Raw genomic sequence first — 13,991 nt, forward strand, 5'->3', positions numbered from 1 at the left:
TAAAGTTAATAAATTTCAGCTCAGAAAGAATTTACTCTTTTTCATTTTATAGTTTTACTCAATCTTGTGCGATCTTGAAGAGGAGTGGAGGAGGGTTCGAGGTGAGGATTTTCTGATTTTAACCTTTCCTCCACTCCTTTTCTCTTTTCTCATGCATACATAGCTGTTGCTCTCTTTCTGTGTCTTTGACCTCCTCACAGGTATCGATTTGCGGAGGTCTTCTACCGGAGAGGAGAATCGTCGCACAAAGGACGCGCCTCGCGTGTTGAAACTGTGGTCCTTTTCTTACCAGACGTTTGGAGCTGCCTCCCTACTCGACTGGAATGGGACGGCCTAGCCGTCGGCTACAAATCACAGCTTCAGAGGAAACTTCAGGAGGACACCGAGGAGCCAAATGAGACCCAGGCACTGATGCTCTCTTCATTCACTACTCTGGTTCTGCTCTACCATATTTTATATATATGTTGTTTCTTTTCCTGTCTCTTAGGGACCGTGATGGCAGAGCTAGCCTCACTGTCCGGCTGACCTCATGCGACTAGCCACGATCTTCCAGCAGACTATTATAGAAATGTTGCTATATTTTATAATCCCTGAAGTGTGATATTGCTATAATGTGTAATCTTTTTAAAAGTGTGCATGCAGTACCTATAGTTAGGACTTTCTATGAAATTATATACTAATTTTCTTTAAATACTTTAGATTTGTTTTAACTTTTTTTTGTGCTACGTTTACTGAATTTATTTATTATTTATTATTATTTTTAGTTTGTTTTCAGTATGTCTTCAACTGCATATGCAGTTGATTTTCTTTCTTTCACTTTTTTTTTTTTTTGTTTTATATGTGCCTTTTAGAACAAAATAGTTTTTCGTGATATGCTAAATGTTTTTAATGAGTGATACAAGTTTTGATTAATGGAACACTTTAATAAGCAGATGGGGGGTAGGTGGAGGGGGAGAGCAGGATACATTATTCTATGTTTATTATGTTTATGCCTCAGTCATGAAGTTTATCAGTGGTATGCTTTATAAGTAACTTTGTTGACCAATTATGTATTTTAAATAAAAATACACTTGCTATGTATGAGGCTTTTAAATACTTTAAAAGCCTCATACATGGCAAGTGTCTTTTCATTTGCTGGAATTTATTGCTATAAAAGCAGAAAAATCTCTCACAAGGGACTTATGTTTCTAATTGATTGTATATATAAAATTATACCTATGTATAATTTTATAAAACTATCAACTATCCCTGTCATTTGAATTTAGATCACAATGAAAAGTTGTCCAGTTAAACTGACTGATTTTCTTTTCTTCTCTAACCTTTTCAATGAATTACAATGCAGATTAAGAGAGAACAGAAATCTTTAACATCTGTTAATTCACATATTGATTCTTATTTACTAGTTTGTTTATTATGCATTTAGGATTGAAAGTTGTATAAGCATATTTGTTGTTCTTGCACATGAATATGACACATAGTATTGCGAATAGAATAACCGGTGGTTGGAAAGACTTGTGTGTCAATCTTTCCAAGGATCTAAAAAAACATTTTCTAGTTCTTTTTAAATTTAGATATTTAATTTTTTTTTATTGTGTTTCAAATCAAACTTAGTCTGATTTGAAGAATAAAACTCATAGAAAATATTTTCAAGTTTTTCCTGAGTAAAAAAAAATGCTTCTGAGTTATTTGACCTTTTTTGGAATAGTCCTTGTGCGGCACATTAAAAAAAAACATCATCCAGAAATTAGGCTATGTGCCTTATTTGTGATTTTCACTTTTTTTCATGTTTATGCACTGTCATCTCTGTTCATAACAGTACATCTAAATTAATGTTATTATTATTATTATTATGTGACACTTCCAGGGAGTTCAAAGACTCATCGAGGGAGAGTGTGCCAACAGCATCGAACAATTGATCCCCTTCCAACTACAAAAAAACATCATCCAGAAATTAGGCTATGTACCTTATTTGTGATTTTCACTTTTTTTCATGTTTATGCACTATCTCTGTTCATAACAGTACTTCTAAATTAATGTTATTATTATTATGTGACACCTCCAGGGAGTTCAAAGACTCATCGAGGGAGAGTGTGCCAACAGCATCGAATGATTGAATCCCTTCCAACTACTAACCACACTCAAACTTGCTTAACTTTTTGCGTGAGCCATTAGTAGCAGAGGCTCTACCAATCGATCAACCTTTGTTATGGCTATCCAGCCCCTAGGGCTCAAATTACAACTATGATGAACAGCACTTAAACTAGATTATTGTAAAAACAGTTCAAATTGTAACTGAAAAAGAACTAATAATGCCCTTACTTGGCATCCTCTAGGGCAGGGATTCTCAACCTATGGTACATGTACCACTGTCTTACTGGTACATCTAATATCTTGAATTAAATATAGTGGTATGGGCCACTGGAAAAGGTTGAGAACCCTGCTCTAGGGGATAACCATAAAGTTAATTTAGAGAAGTTAGGCTATTGGATGTCAGAATGACTGCCTCTGAGATCTTTCGCAAATTAATAGAGCCATACTTGTTGAGGTTGCTTCATAGCAGATGCTGAGTCTAAAATTAGTCTCATACCTATAGTGACTTCTGTGTAGTAAAAATGTCATCTTCCATGGAATCTTTTGTGAAAGAAATTCAGAAATGGTTTGCAGTTTCCAACTTGCCATATAGATGGTCACAGATGTAATTTTTATGTGCTTCAAGGCAGATGTTAACCTATCTACCAGTCTGTCCAGAGTGGACTAAACTGCTGGCCGGAGAATACAGATAGACAAAATGTTCCGGTGGTCATATAACTAACCACTGTGTTTTGTTAAAATTAAAGTTATAGAAACCCAAAATACTTGGCAGGGTTTGGATATCATAGGCCTGGAAAAGACCAATGAAGATATAATTAAAGAAGTAGAAGAGTTTGGAAATTATGCTGCCTTTACAAAGTACATGTCACTGAAAACTTCATAAAGACTTGAGGTGGGAGTGGCAGAGAAGATCAGTTGTTGCTAAGCAGTGATAACTAGAGAGCTTTTTCATTGATAGAAACACCTAAAAACAGAAGCGACTATTTTTGGTTTTTTCTTCTTCTAAGATAATCTAGTTTCTTTGGCTTACTAAGTTAATCTTTTGGAAGAATTGTAATTCTCCTGATGCAGGGTTCAAAAATGCATTAATGTCTTCCACATTGTTTCAGTTGTGTTTATCTGTTCAGAAGGATGAGAAGTAAAGGTTCATAGAATAAGCTGCTCAGCATATTCTGTATAATAGTTGGTGAAAGTAATAAGATCAGAAAATCCTGCATTAATTGCAGAGTGAGATAATTTAATGATGTCTAGAAGGAACTTTCTTCTTTTTATTTTAATTTAATTTTATTCTTTTATGTGGTAGATGAAATTCATAAGTGTAAAACCACTGACCTTATCAGAGGCCTGACATGGCTTGAAAAAAAAAAAAAAAAATGTTTGGTCTCTGTGTAGGATTCCCAAATGATCTAATGCTTAGCCCAACCGTGATACTGTTATGCTCTAAGTTTCCAGCTTTTCTGGGGTGAAACTCAGAATAAAAATTTAAGGTATTATCACTTAGTAGAATATTTATGAAAATGGGATTCTACATCCTGACTAATTAAAATGTTGAAACACGTTCCATTATGTGTTGGACATGTAATGGAATGAAATCAGCACAAGAAATGAACCAACAATTTAATGCTTCCAGTATTATGCTCTGTCACAGAGACATCGTCAGCAGTACAATTTAAATTGTGACAAACTCAAATGACAGAAAGTAAATTGGAATTTAGTAGATTAATGTTTTAGATTAGAACTGTTCTTATTGCACTCCCAAAGATCTATTTGTGATAGAAATGAAATATTGGAAGCATTAAACTGGAGTTCGTCATTATTTGTTTAGTTTTTTCCAATAAACATTCATCATGAGTTTAACCAGCACAGAACCTAAGCATGAACTTTTGATATGATTTCTTCTTTCCCTCGACTGCCTCTCTAACTTCAAATGTGCCAAGTTCTGTTTTTCCCTCTTTGCATCTGCTTAACCAATTCTTCCTTAGACTTAATTAGATATATTCTTCAGATTGTGCCACAGAATCTCTAGTAGTTTGATTGTTGTTTTCAAACTTACATCCCCCCTCCCCCAGTAATATTTGAAATTTGAACTCAAATTTGATGCTTTAATAAATGTATGCATGTTTTCAGTCAGTATTCATTTTCATTTTATGCAAAACTGAAGTGATAATCACTTCTTGTTTCAGATCTGTATACTCATCTAATGTGAAGATATGGCTGTCAACAATAGCATAATCAATAAGACTTTTTTCTTATTTCTGTGTGTGTGTGTGTTCCATGGAAATTTATGCATATCTTTATGGTGAGACATAGTGTTAATTATGACTAATCCATGTGTCCTGAACAGAAGTCTTAGCAAGTAATTATGGCCTTGCTCTTTTTCCAGCTTTTTTCTACAACTATTTTCCCTAAAAAATTCCTCTACTCCTTATTTGAAATTTCTGTATGATTATAGGCACAGTTAATTCTCATTGTCTCATTTCCCATTTTGAAATTTGACTTTATCCATCAAATTGAAATTGCCTACTTCAAGTAGTTTGTATTCAGTGTTAAATACTATAGTTAGTGTTGAATATATTCCTTGATGACTGTCACCCAGATAACATCTCATAGTTATTAATAGCATGCCACATCCTTTTAGAGATTGCAATCCTGGCTAGGACATGAAGAAACTTTATAAAAGTTTTTTTTTCCATCTGAAGACAAGTAACTCCGTCTCATATAGAGATGAAAGGGTTTCATCTTACCTAGAAACTTGGATTTTTCATTCAGCAAGGCAAACTGCCCAGAAGATATGCAATTAACAGATATGCTATATTGGTCTCATAGCCTTAACTGCTTTGGTCATTTCAAACAGACAGTCATTCACTTGTTTTCGTTTTCTTTTTCCCAGTAAAAATTATGTTGACATGGCACTTCTCTAATTCTTCTGAAGGAAAAACAAACAAACTAAAACTGAAACTAAATGAAACAACAACAACAAAAAAAAAAGGGTGATCAAATTAAAGTATCCCTGTTTAAGGCTTTGTGAAGGCCATCCAGTGATCCAAAGCTGCAAAACTTTGCAGGAATGCAAAGTTTTGCTTTGTATTTCTGCAAAGGAAATGCAATTATTTGTATTCCCCCTCACTCTCTCCTTATTTCTCTTCATTACCCCAGTACTGAAGATTCAGTACTGGGGTAATGAAGAGAAATAAGGTCAGCTGTCAATCACCCATCTGGTTAGCATGCTCACATGTTCACCTATGTGGCAAGCAGGAAATCAATAATGGCTGACACGTTGTCATCATTAGTGAGAGGAGAATGTCTTTATGACAAATCACAGATATCACTGTACACTTAACAATTGTAAATCACAATACACAGCTGTTGAAATTATTACACCTATCAAGATCTGGTAAGTACACTAATCTCAAATGCTTTACATTTTTTTTTAAAACATAAATATCAATTTCTTATTAAACACAGTGCAGGGGGCAGGAAGAATTCAGAGAAGGAAAGATATTTGGTGGAAAACAAAAGAATAAGGACTGATCCTATTAGAATAGTAAATAATAGAGCATTTTTTGGGAGAAAAATGTTTATATAAAAAACTAATATGAAATTGTAATTATATTAAATATAATAATATTATATGCATCACATAAGATTGCATTCTATGAAACAGCTTTTTTTTTTTTTTCAATGATCTGTCACAGTAACATTCTTAAATTCTTAGTGTTGCTATATAATTGATACATGATTAATATTCTTCAAGTCTAGCATCTTGTTCAATCAACTGCAATTACTTTTAAGATTCTTATAGATGCAGTACTTGTTGGAAGTTTTTTTATTTTATTTATAGATTATAATATAATAATATAGATAATCTGCAAGAGTCTTAAATCTTGTTTAGGTATGACTGGGCTTACTGGATTTGGTTAGGCAGTTTGAAAATTCAATTCACGTGATCCACTCAGTTCAGTAAATGTATTTTTGTTTGTTAATTGCATGTGCTCTTCAGACTGTTTTAAACACACTGATAATGCACTAATAACATCTAATGGGCCCATTTACCACTCACCATGAAAAAAAATCTAGATCTCTATTAGAGATAGTTGTTGGAAGTTTTTCTATTTGGTTATACTATAAATTAAAGATACCAAGAAAAATGTTTTATATTTTGGTAAGCAAACAAAGTTTGCACCTGAAATATAATCAGGACTAGGGCAACTTGTATATAGAAGCTTATTTATTTCGTATCCAAACACAAGTAGTACAGTAGTAAGTAAGTGGTACAACATGATTTACAACAAATTAGGATACATTACAATGAGATCAGCTTAGATTTGGTAGGTGAATTATAGAGGGAATAATAATTAAATATGAAAAAAAGGAAAATATGCATAACTTATATACAATAAACATGGTCAGATGTTCCTCCATTATCTTGCAAAATCAACTGCTCTTTCTGTGCAGGATATAAGGTCCTCTTTTGCACAAGGTGATGGAAGAAAGGGACAAGAAAGAAGGTGTTCCATGGACTGGGTTGTCATACACTCACAATTGTCTGGGCCAGTGAGGTAGCCCCATTTGATGAGGTTTTGTTTGCAGCGTCCTGTCGTCCAGAGTCTGTTTAGGCTTTTCCAAGTATTCCAGTCCAAGTGGGCACCACGTGGAAGATGTTTGCCTGTTGGAATACCAGTTATAGTGAAGTTATAGAAGCTTATAACTTCACATCACTTGCTTTAGTATCCCATAATGTAAAGCACATATTCTTATGGGTGTGTATAATGCTATGCATTATGAGTAGTGACCCTTCCCATACATTATAGGATACTAAGGCAAGTGATGTGAAGTCGTTAGCTTCTATATACAAGCTATATATACTTCTATATTCCACTATGAGTAGTGACCCTTCCCATAATGCATAGCATTATACATACCCATAAGGATATGTGCTTTACATTATGGGATACTAAGGCAAGTGATGTGAAGTCGTTAGATTATTAATCTAGAGTAATCTTTAATCTAGTTCTCCATGTTTTCTAGCCCATCCTCAGCCATTTGCATAGATGATAGGCTGAAGAATGAATTAGTTTCTAGAAAATAGTTTTATAATCATCAGAAAAACTAAATCATGTTTTAAGTAATATACAAAAGTATCATTTTCAAAACCTCGTAATTTAAATCATTATTACCATGAAAATTCTGAGGATGTATTTATTCTTTTCCATTTATCCTTGGAAGGTGATAGATAGATCAATGACAACATGGCTAGTATACCACTGTTGTGCAGTTGCTTCATGTCTCTTGTTAATATGGATTTTTTTAAATAATACTAATGTAGTTTATTTTGTGTTGTGCATTAGCATAGTTTGTCAGTCAATAATATTAATTCACTCTAATGATGGAAAGTATTATATTACAGTGTAATAATAATTTGCATAAGTTAGAAGAACTTCCAACTAAAAAATGTAGAAAATAGAAGTTAAGCAAGAAATGGAACATAAGATGAGCTGTTGGGGGGAAGATGAGAGAATAAACAAAGAAAATGAAATGATGCAGATTAATGCCCATTTGTCAAACTGAGAAGAGAAAAAAGCAAGCAGTATGAGCTAAAAAAAGAAGATTGTATGAATAATAGAGAAGGAAAGAAGGTAATTTTTTATGATAATTCTGTGATAAGATGATCAAATCACTTCACAAAAGTGTGACAAAATCTTGTTTTCCTGGTGCAAAAATTAATGGTATTAGTAATGCTCTCAGAATATAGAAAGATGAGGTGAAAAAATCCATTGTTTTGGCTGGTACCAATGAAAGAATTATTGTAAGAAGCAAAAGAGAATAACGGAGGATGAAGTTTGTAAGTCTGTTGCCACACAAATGATAGGAGGTGAACTGAAAAGGAAGGTGATGATAGCTAATGAATCAATATGCACGTTGCAGATGAAATAGTTGAGCTACTGGTGATCCCTCTGCAAGGTTATATCATTCAAGTGAGGATATTGTTGTGCCAGAGGTGACAGGGACTGATGTGATAACAGAGGTTGATTAATTGGAGGTCTGCGCAGTTAGCCTAGTGGCTATGCGCTTCACAACCATATGTCTGGGGAAAGAGTGTCCTGGGTTCGATTCCCATCGTCGACGTGAGGAGCTTAAGGATCTTCCTCAGCCATAGCCAAGTTAGCTGGTCTTGGGTGTGGATAGCAGGGTATTTTCCCCCAATATATCTGGGGTTTTTCATCCTACAAGCAGGCAAACTGGTCCTGTGAACACACGGATCTACAGCCATAAATACTTAACCCCCCATGTGGGGGCTCAACTCACCCCAATAGGGACGGGGGAGAATAGGGAGGAAACTCCATACATATAAATAAATAAATTAATTAATTGGAGATAGAATAATGCAGAATCTCAGCAAATACAGCTGTAGGATTAGATGCAATATCAGCTTGCATTTTACAAGTATGTGCAAGGAAACTGGTGATGCTTTGACTAGGCTATTTAATTTGAGTTTCAGCTCTGGTAAAGTCTGAAGGGAGTGGATGGAGAGAAAAATAATTGCTTTGTGTAAAGGAGGATTTAAGTCTGTAGTAGCAAATTATAGACCAATTAGTATCTCCAGTAGTGGTGGTAAAAGTTACTAGAAAAGTAGGCCAAAAAGAGAATTCAGGAATGGGTAGATAAGAATAAAATCTATAAGGGACAGCATGGCTTTGTGAGGGGGTCACATGCCTTGGTAATTTAGTAACTTTTCATAATAGAGTTGGATAAAGAGAATGGTCACACAATGATACTGCTGGATTTTGCAAAGGTGTTTGTACTGGATACCACATGTTACACAAACTGGAACAAATGGAGATGGAATTGGTGAAATGGATATAAGAGTGACTGATGGAATGATACCAAAAAGTAGTATAAGGAGGAGCAGAATCCAGGAGAAAGCAGATGACTAGTGGTCTGCTGTAAGGCCCTATGCTTGGACTAATGCTCTTTGTTCATAAGATATAGGAAATAATTTGAAGGGTGATATTCAGTTGTTTGCTGATGATGATGCAAAGTTGGGTAGGATAATAGTTAATCAAGGTGATGTTGATGGATGATTTAAATAGGTTAATGCTGTGGGCAAATCATAATATGTGTCAATTTAATGTTGAAAAGTGTAAAGTTATGCATTTCGAGATAAAAATATTACAAGCTGTGTACCATATTGAGGAAACTGTGCTCCAGGATGAAGTCAAGAATTGAGCATATAGTTGAAGATTTGAGAATATATTGCTAGGGTAATCAGGATAGCCCACAGGATTACTTGGTTATTGAAGAACACACTAACAAGTAGAAATAAGGGAGTTATCACTCTTTATAATCTTGATATGACCATATCTTGCATACATACTCAGGTTGGATTTTTTGGGGATGGGAAAGTTCTAGAGAAAATTCTACAGTGAAGTGACCAAAATGGCAAGTGGTTTGTGGAAAGATTGAGGGTTTGTGACTTGCAAAATTTGATTGGTAGACAAAAGGAGGGGAATCCTAGAGTGAAGTGACCAAAATGGCAAGGGGTCTGTGGAATGCTTCCCTATGAGGTTAGATTGAGGGTTTGTGACTTGCAAAATTTGATTGGTAGACAAAAAGAGGGGGTGGGGGGGAACACTTAAGTTACATAAAGGATTTTTCAGGATTAATACTAATACAGAGGAAATATTTAATCACTTGGCCAGAAGGGCAGGATAAGGCATCCCTGGAAATTGGATAAGACTGTGGTTAGCAAGGGTATGAGGACTAGATTTTTTGCTTGGAGAGTGGCGAATGAATGGAATGGGTTGACAGAGAGAGACAGTTGTTGAATGCTTTATTTGTCAGTGAGTTCAAGAAGAGATATAATAGATATTGTGTGGATAATTTGAGTCTCCCATGATGAGTCTTTTGACTCCGTGGAGGTGGTGCTCGTGCAGCAATAATAATATGGCTTTGTTATTGCATAATCGTATTTGGCCTTTTATATTTAGCTTCAATGAAGATGATCTTGCAGCTAAATAGTACAGTAGCTTGCACTTAATACTATTGCGTTTTTGATTTATCTTTTGAGTTATTTCTTTTAATGGTAAATTATTTAATTATAACAGTCAAGCTGACAAAAGAAGAATGATCAAAGATCTTAACAAGTAGTAGAAATGGTTCTTGAGGAACAGTTGCAGTTATTTAGCATATTTGTTCAAGACAAGAATCAAGTTTAATTAAACGAAAGTATAATCAGAGAACAAATGTCCATACAATGTTGAAGGAGCCAGTAACATCTAGCTTCAATTTGGCATCATTTTAAACAAAATGTAAACATAATGCCATCCACTATCAGGCTGTGATGCGCCTCCATAGCTCAGTCAGTATAGATGAAGCCCTTTGTTCAGAAAGACCTGGGTTCGATTCCCGTCCATGACGTGAGGAACCTTTATCTGGTCTGTTTTGACTAAAGGTGAGTTAATCCTGGTCTCATACGGAGGTAGAAGGTGTTTTTCACCCGGAAACTCGGGTTTTTTGTCCTTCAGAACAGGTAAACTGGCCCCGTGAACACACACAGATCTACAGCCATGAATATTTACAACAGCGTGGTAGAGATCACATTATTCATACATCCATAGCCAACCATGAGTCACATCATGGTAGTCAACTTCCTGGACTGAGATGACACATGATGATAATCAGACTCTTCTAAGGTATTTTGATGATAATAAATTTAGTTCAATCCTTTACGCAAGTGTAGGCAAACAAAATTTGTGCTTGAAGTAGTTCAGGACTGAGGCAACTCATAGTAAAGGTGGACCAAGCTCTCATCACTCCTTGTCTCAGTATCTCCCATAATGCAAAGCACATCTCCTTGCGGACATGTATAAAGTTATGCATTAAGGGAAGGGCCACTACCCAGACTGGGTTCGACCTTTATTGAGGTCTCGTCAGTGGGAGGCAGACCCAGAAGTGGTGATACTAAGGCAGAAGCAATGGAGTGGTCATATTTACTTATAGTAAAAAGTCCTTATAGTAGTTCAGTCCTGAACTACTTCAGGCGCAAACTTTGTTTGCCTACACTTGGGTAAAGGATTAAAATAAATTTATTATAATCTAACCAAGTGGAAAATAAACTTCCAACATCTTTCTCTAATCCAGAGAAAATCAATAATACACCTTTTGGCAATTCATATAAGTAAATATGACCTCTCCATTGCTTCTGCCTTAGTATCTATGCAAACCTACATATGACAACTTAGATTTCAATCACTTATATAAAATCCACAGACAAGTCAGACATGTATTAAGTTTCCCAGATACCAGTGCAGACCATATTGCACCCACATCACCTGCTGAAATATATGATATTATTAAAAAACTAAAGAACAATAAAGCTCCTGGAACAGACGGCATCTCAAACAGGGTGATCAAACTACTGCCCTGCAAAGCTGTAGTGCACTTGACTATAATCATTAATGCCATCTTAAGGTTTCACTATTTTCCTTCCATCTGGAAACAGGCTGACGTAATCCCAATTCATAAACCAGGTAAGGACTTGCACCTTCCCCACAATTATCGTCCAATCAATCTCATCTCCAATCTGGGTAAGGTTGTGGAGAAGGTCATCCTCTCTTGACTTCAAGCCTCTGTAAATGAATTAGACATCATTCCTAAAGAGTAGTTCGGCTTTCAGCAACACCATAGTACCTCCTTACAAATTCATAGAATTGTGGAATACATCACCACCAGCTTTAACTGGCACCAGTGCACAGGAGCTATTTTTCTAGACCTATCCAAAGCATTTGACAAAATATGGCATTTCAGACTGTTACACAAACTCATCTTAGCCAGTATCTCTCTAAAAATGGTACATTTAATCAGATCATATCTTCAAAATAGAACCATGCAAGTTAAAATCAATGGTACTACATCATATCAGTGCCATATCTTCGCCGGAGTACCACAGGGATCCCTACTGGCTCCATTGCTGTTCTCTATATACATGTCAGATATCCCGCACAACCCAATGTCATCCATCATGGACCTATATGTGGATGACACAGCATTGTTAGCCAGATCTCTCCGATCACACCGCATTACCAAAAAGCTTCAAGAAAACCTTCTAAAGTTGGAGGGTTGGTTCTCCAAATGGAGATTTGAAGTCAACCCCCCAAAAAGCTCAGCCATTCTCTTCACAAAAAGGCCAGTGCCTCCTGCAGGAAACCTATTGCTGTTCAACACTAAAATTCCCTGGCAGGAAGAAACAAAATACCTGGGTATAATGCTCAACAAAAAGCTAACTTTCAACCAACACATCAGTCTATGTGCTCAAAAGCATCTAAAGCCATCACTCAGATCTATCCACTAATTAATAGAAATAGCAAGCTAAGCAACAGAATCAAATTGCAACTATACTAGATGATGATTTGTCCTATAATCACCTATGCCTCTCCATCCTGGAGCCACACCTCTAATACCAACATTATCAAAATACAATGAGTACAGACAAGTGACCAAGATGATAGCAGGTCTGTGGAATGAACCTTATGAGAACAGGTTGAAGACTTGTGGGTTGCAGAAATTGGTTGATAGGCGGAAAAGGGATGATATGATTGAGACATTCAAATTACTGAAAGGTTTCTATAAGATTAATTCAAAAGATATTTTTGAGAATAGGACTGGTGGTGGGAGGACTAGGGACCATGCATGGAAGCTGGGCAAGAATGTGGTTAGCAAGGGTAGTAGAGCTAGGTTTTTTACTTGGAGAGTGGTGAATGAGTGGAATAAGCTGCCAGAGTCTGTTGTGGGTGCCATGACTGTGAATGAGTTCAAGGCGAGGTATGATAGATACTGTGTGAATGTCGAATAGTTGTTCTTGACATGATGTTAGGGCCTCCATTGATGAGTCTGTCAACTCCCTGGAGTTGCCCGTAATAATAATAATAATGATGATGATTCTGAATGCCCCATGGTATGTCAGAAACAATCAACTTCATCAAGACACAAATATTCTTACATCTTCTCTTTCCTACAATCTGTAGCAACTAAATTCTTCCTAAAGATGTCCATACACCCCAATGATCTAGTTCAGCAAGCTGTAGCATGCGAGGCAACGGATATATTCAAATATAAAAGACCAAAAGCCATTTTAACTTTCTGTAGTGATGAATAATCTCCATGTCCATCCAGGGCGAGCAAACTGTTCATAAATTCTACCTTCACTGTAATCACAACAGATAGCAGGGAATATAAAAAACATCTTGCTTCACCCATAAAGACATAAATGTCAGTCTTAGTATCACCACTTCTGGGTCTGCCTCCCACTGACGAGACCTCAATAAAGGTCGAAACCAGTCTGGGTAGTGGCCCTTCCCTTAATGCATAGCTTTATACATGTCTGCAAGGAGATGTGCTTTGCATTATGGGAGATACTGAGACAAGGAGTGATGAGAGCTTGGTTCACCTTTACTACGAGTTGCCTCAGTCCTGAACTACTTCAGGTGCAAACTTTGTTTGCCTACACTTGGGTAAAGGATTAAACTAAATTTATTATAGTCTAACCAAGTAGAAAATAAACTTCCAAGTATTTTGATGATAGTTTTCAGTCTTAGCCACCTTAGCACAGCCTGATGGTGTATGACACTATATTCACTTTTCGGTTAGAAAAGACCTAGTTTCACTTCTTGTTACTGACACAAGGAGAATGTCTTCAGGATAAGACTTTTTTTTAACCAATAGCGAATTCCTAGATAAATAATCCAAACTAATAATTTATAACCAATCTTATATCCTCTTTTGTATGCAACGCCTTCCATTTGTATCCTGTCAAAAGCCTTAGCTAAGCCCAAAAGTTGTTGTTGTTGTTGTCAGCCTATAGAATTTCACTGCTGGGCAAAGACCTTCCTCATGTTATTCCA

The 13,991-nt window shown here is 35.9% G+C and overlaps 1 protein-coding gene across 4 annotated transcripts in view; it reads left to right on the plus strand.

Moving 5' to 3' along the window:
• Window positions 1–13,991, plus strand: part of LOC150096338 (cell division cycle and apoptosis regulator protein 1-like) — a 557,664-nt gene that overhangs the window by 314,506 nt on the left and 229,167 nt on the right. For 3 of the 4 annotated variants that reach the window (XM_090408838.1, XM_090408841.1, XM_090408839.1), the window contains exon 12: window positions 201–435. In XM_090408838.1, coding sequence (XP_090264964.1) covers window positions 201–435 — 235 coding nt within the window. The remainder of the gene's footprint in view (window positions 1–200; window positions 436–13,991) is intronic. The other variant, XM_090408840.1, reaches the window with a different exon arrangement.

This window comes from Typopeltis vanoorti, chromosome 19, assembly GCF_054136105.1.
Source record: "Typopeltis vanoorti isolate ZY-2024b chromosome 19, IOZ_Tvanoo_1.0, whole genome shotgun sequence".
Classification (NCBI taxonomy): domain Eukaryota; kingdom Metazoa; phylum Arthropoda; class Arachnida; order Uropygi; family Thelyphonidae; genus Typopeltis; species Typopeltis vanoorti.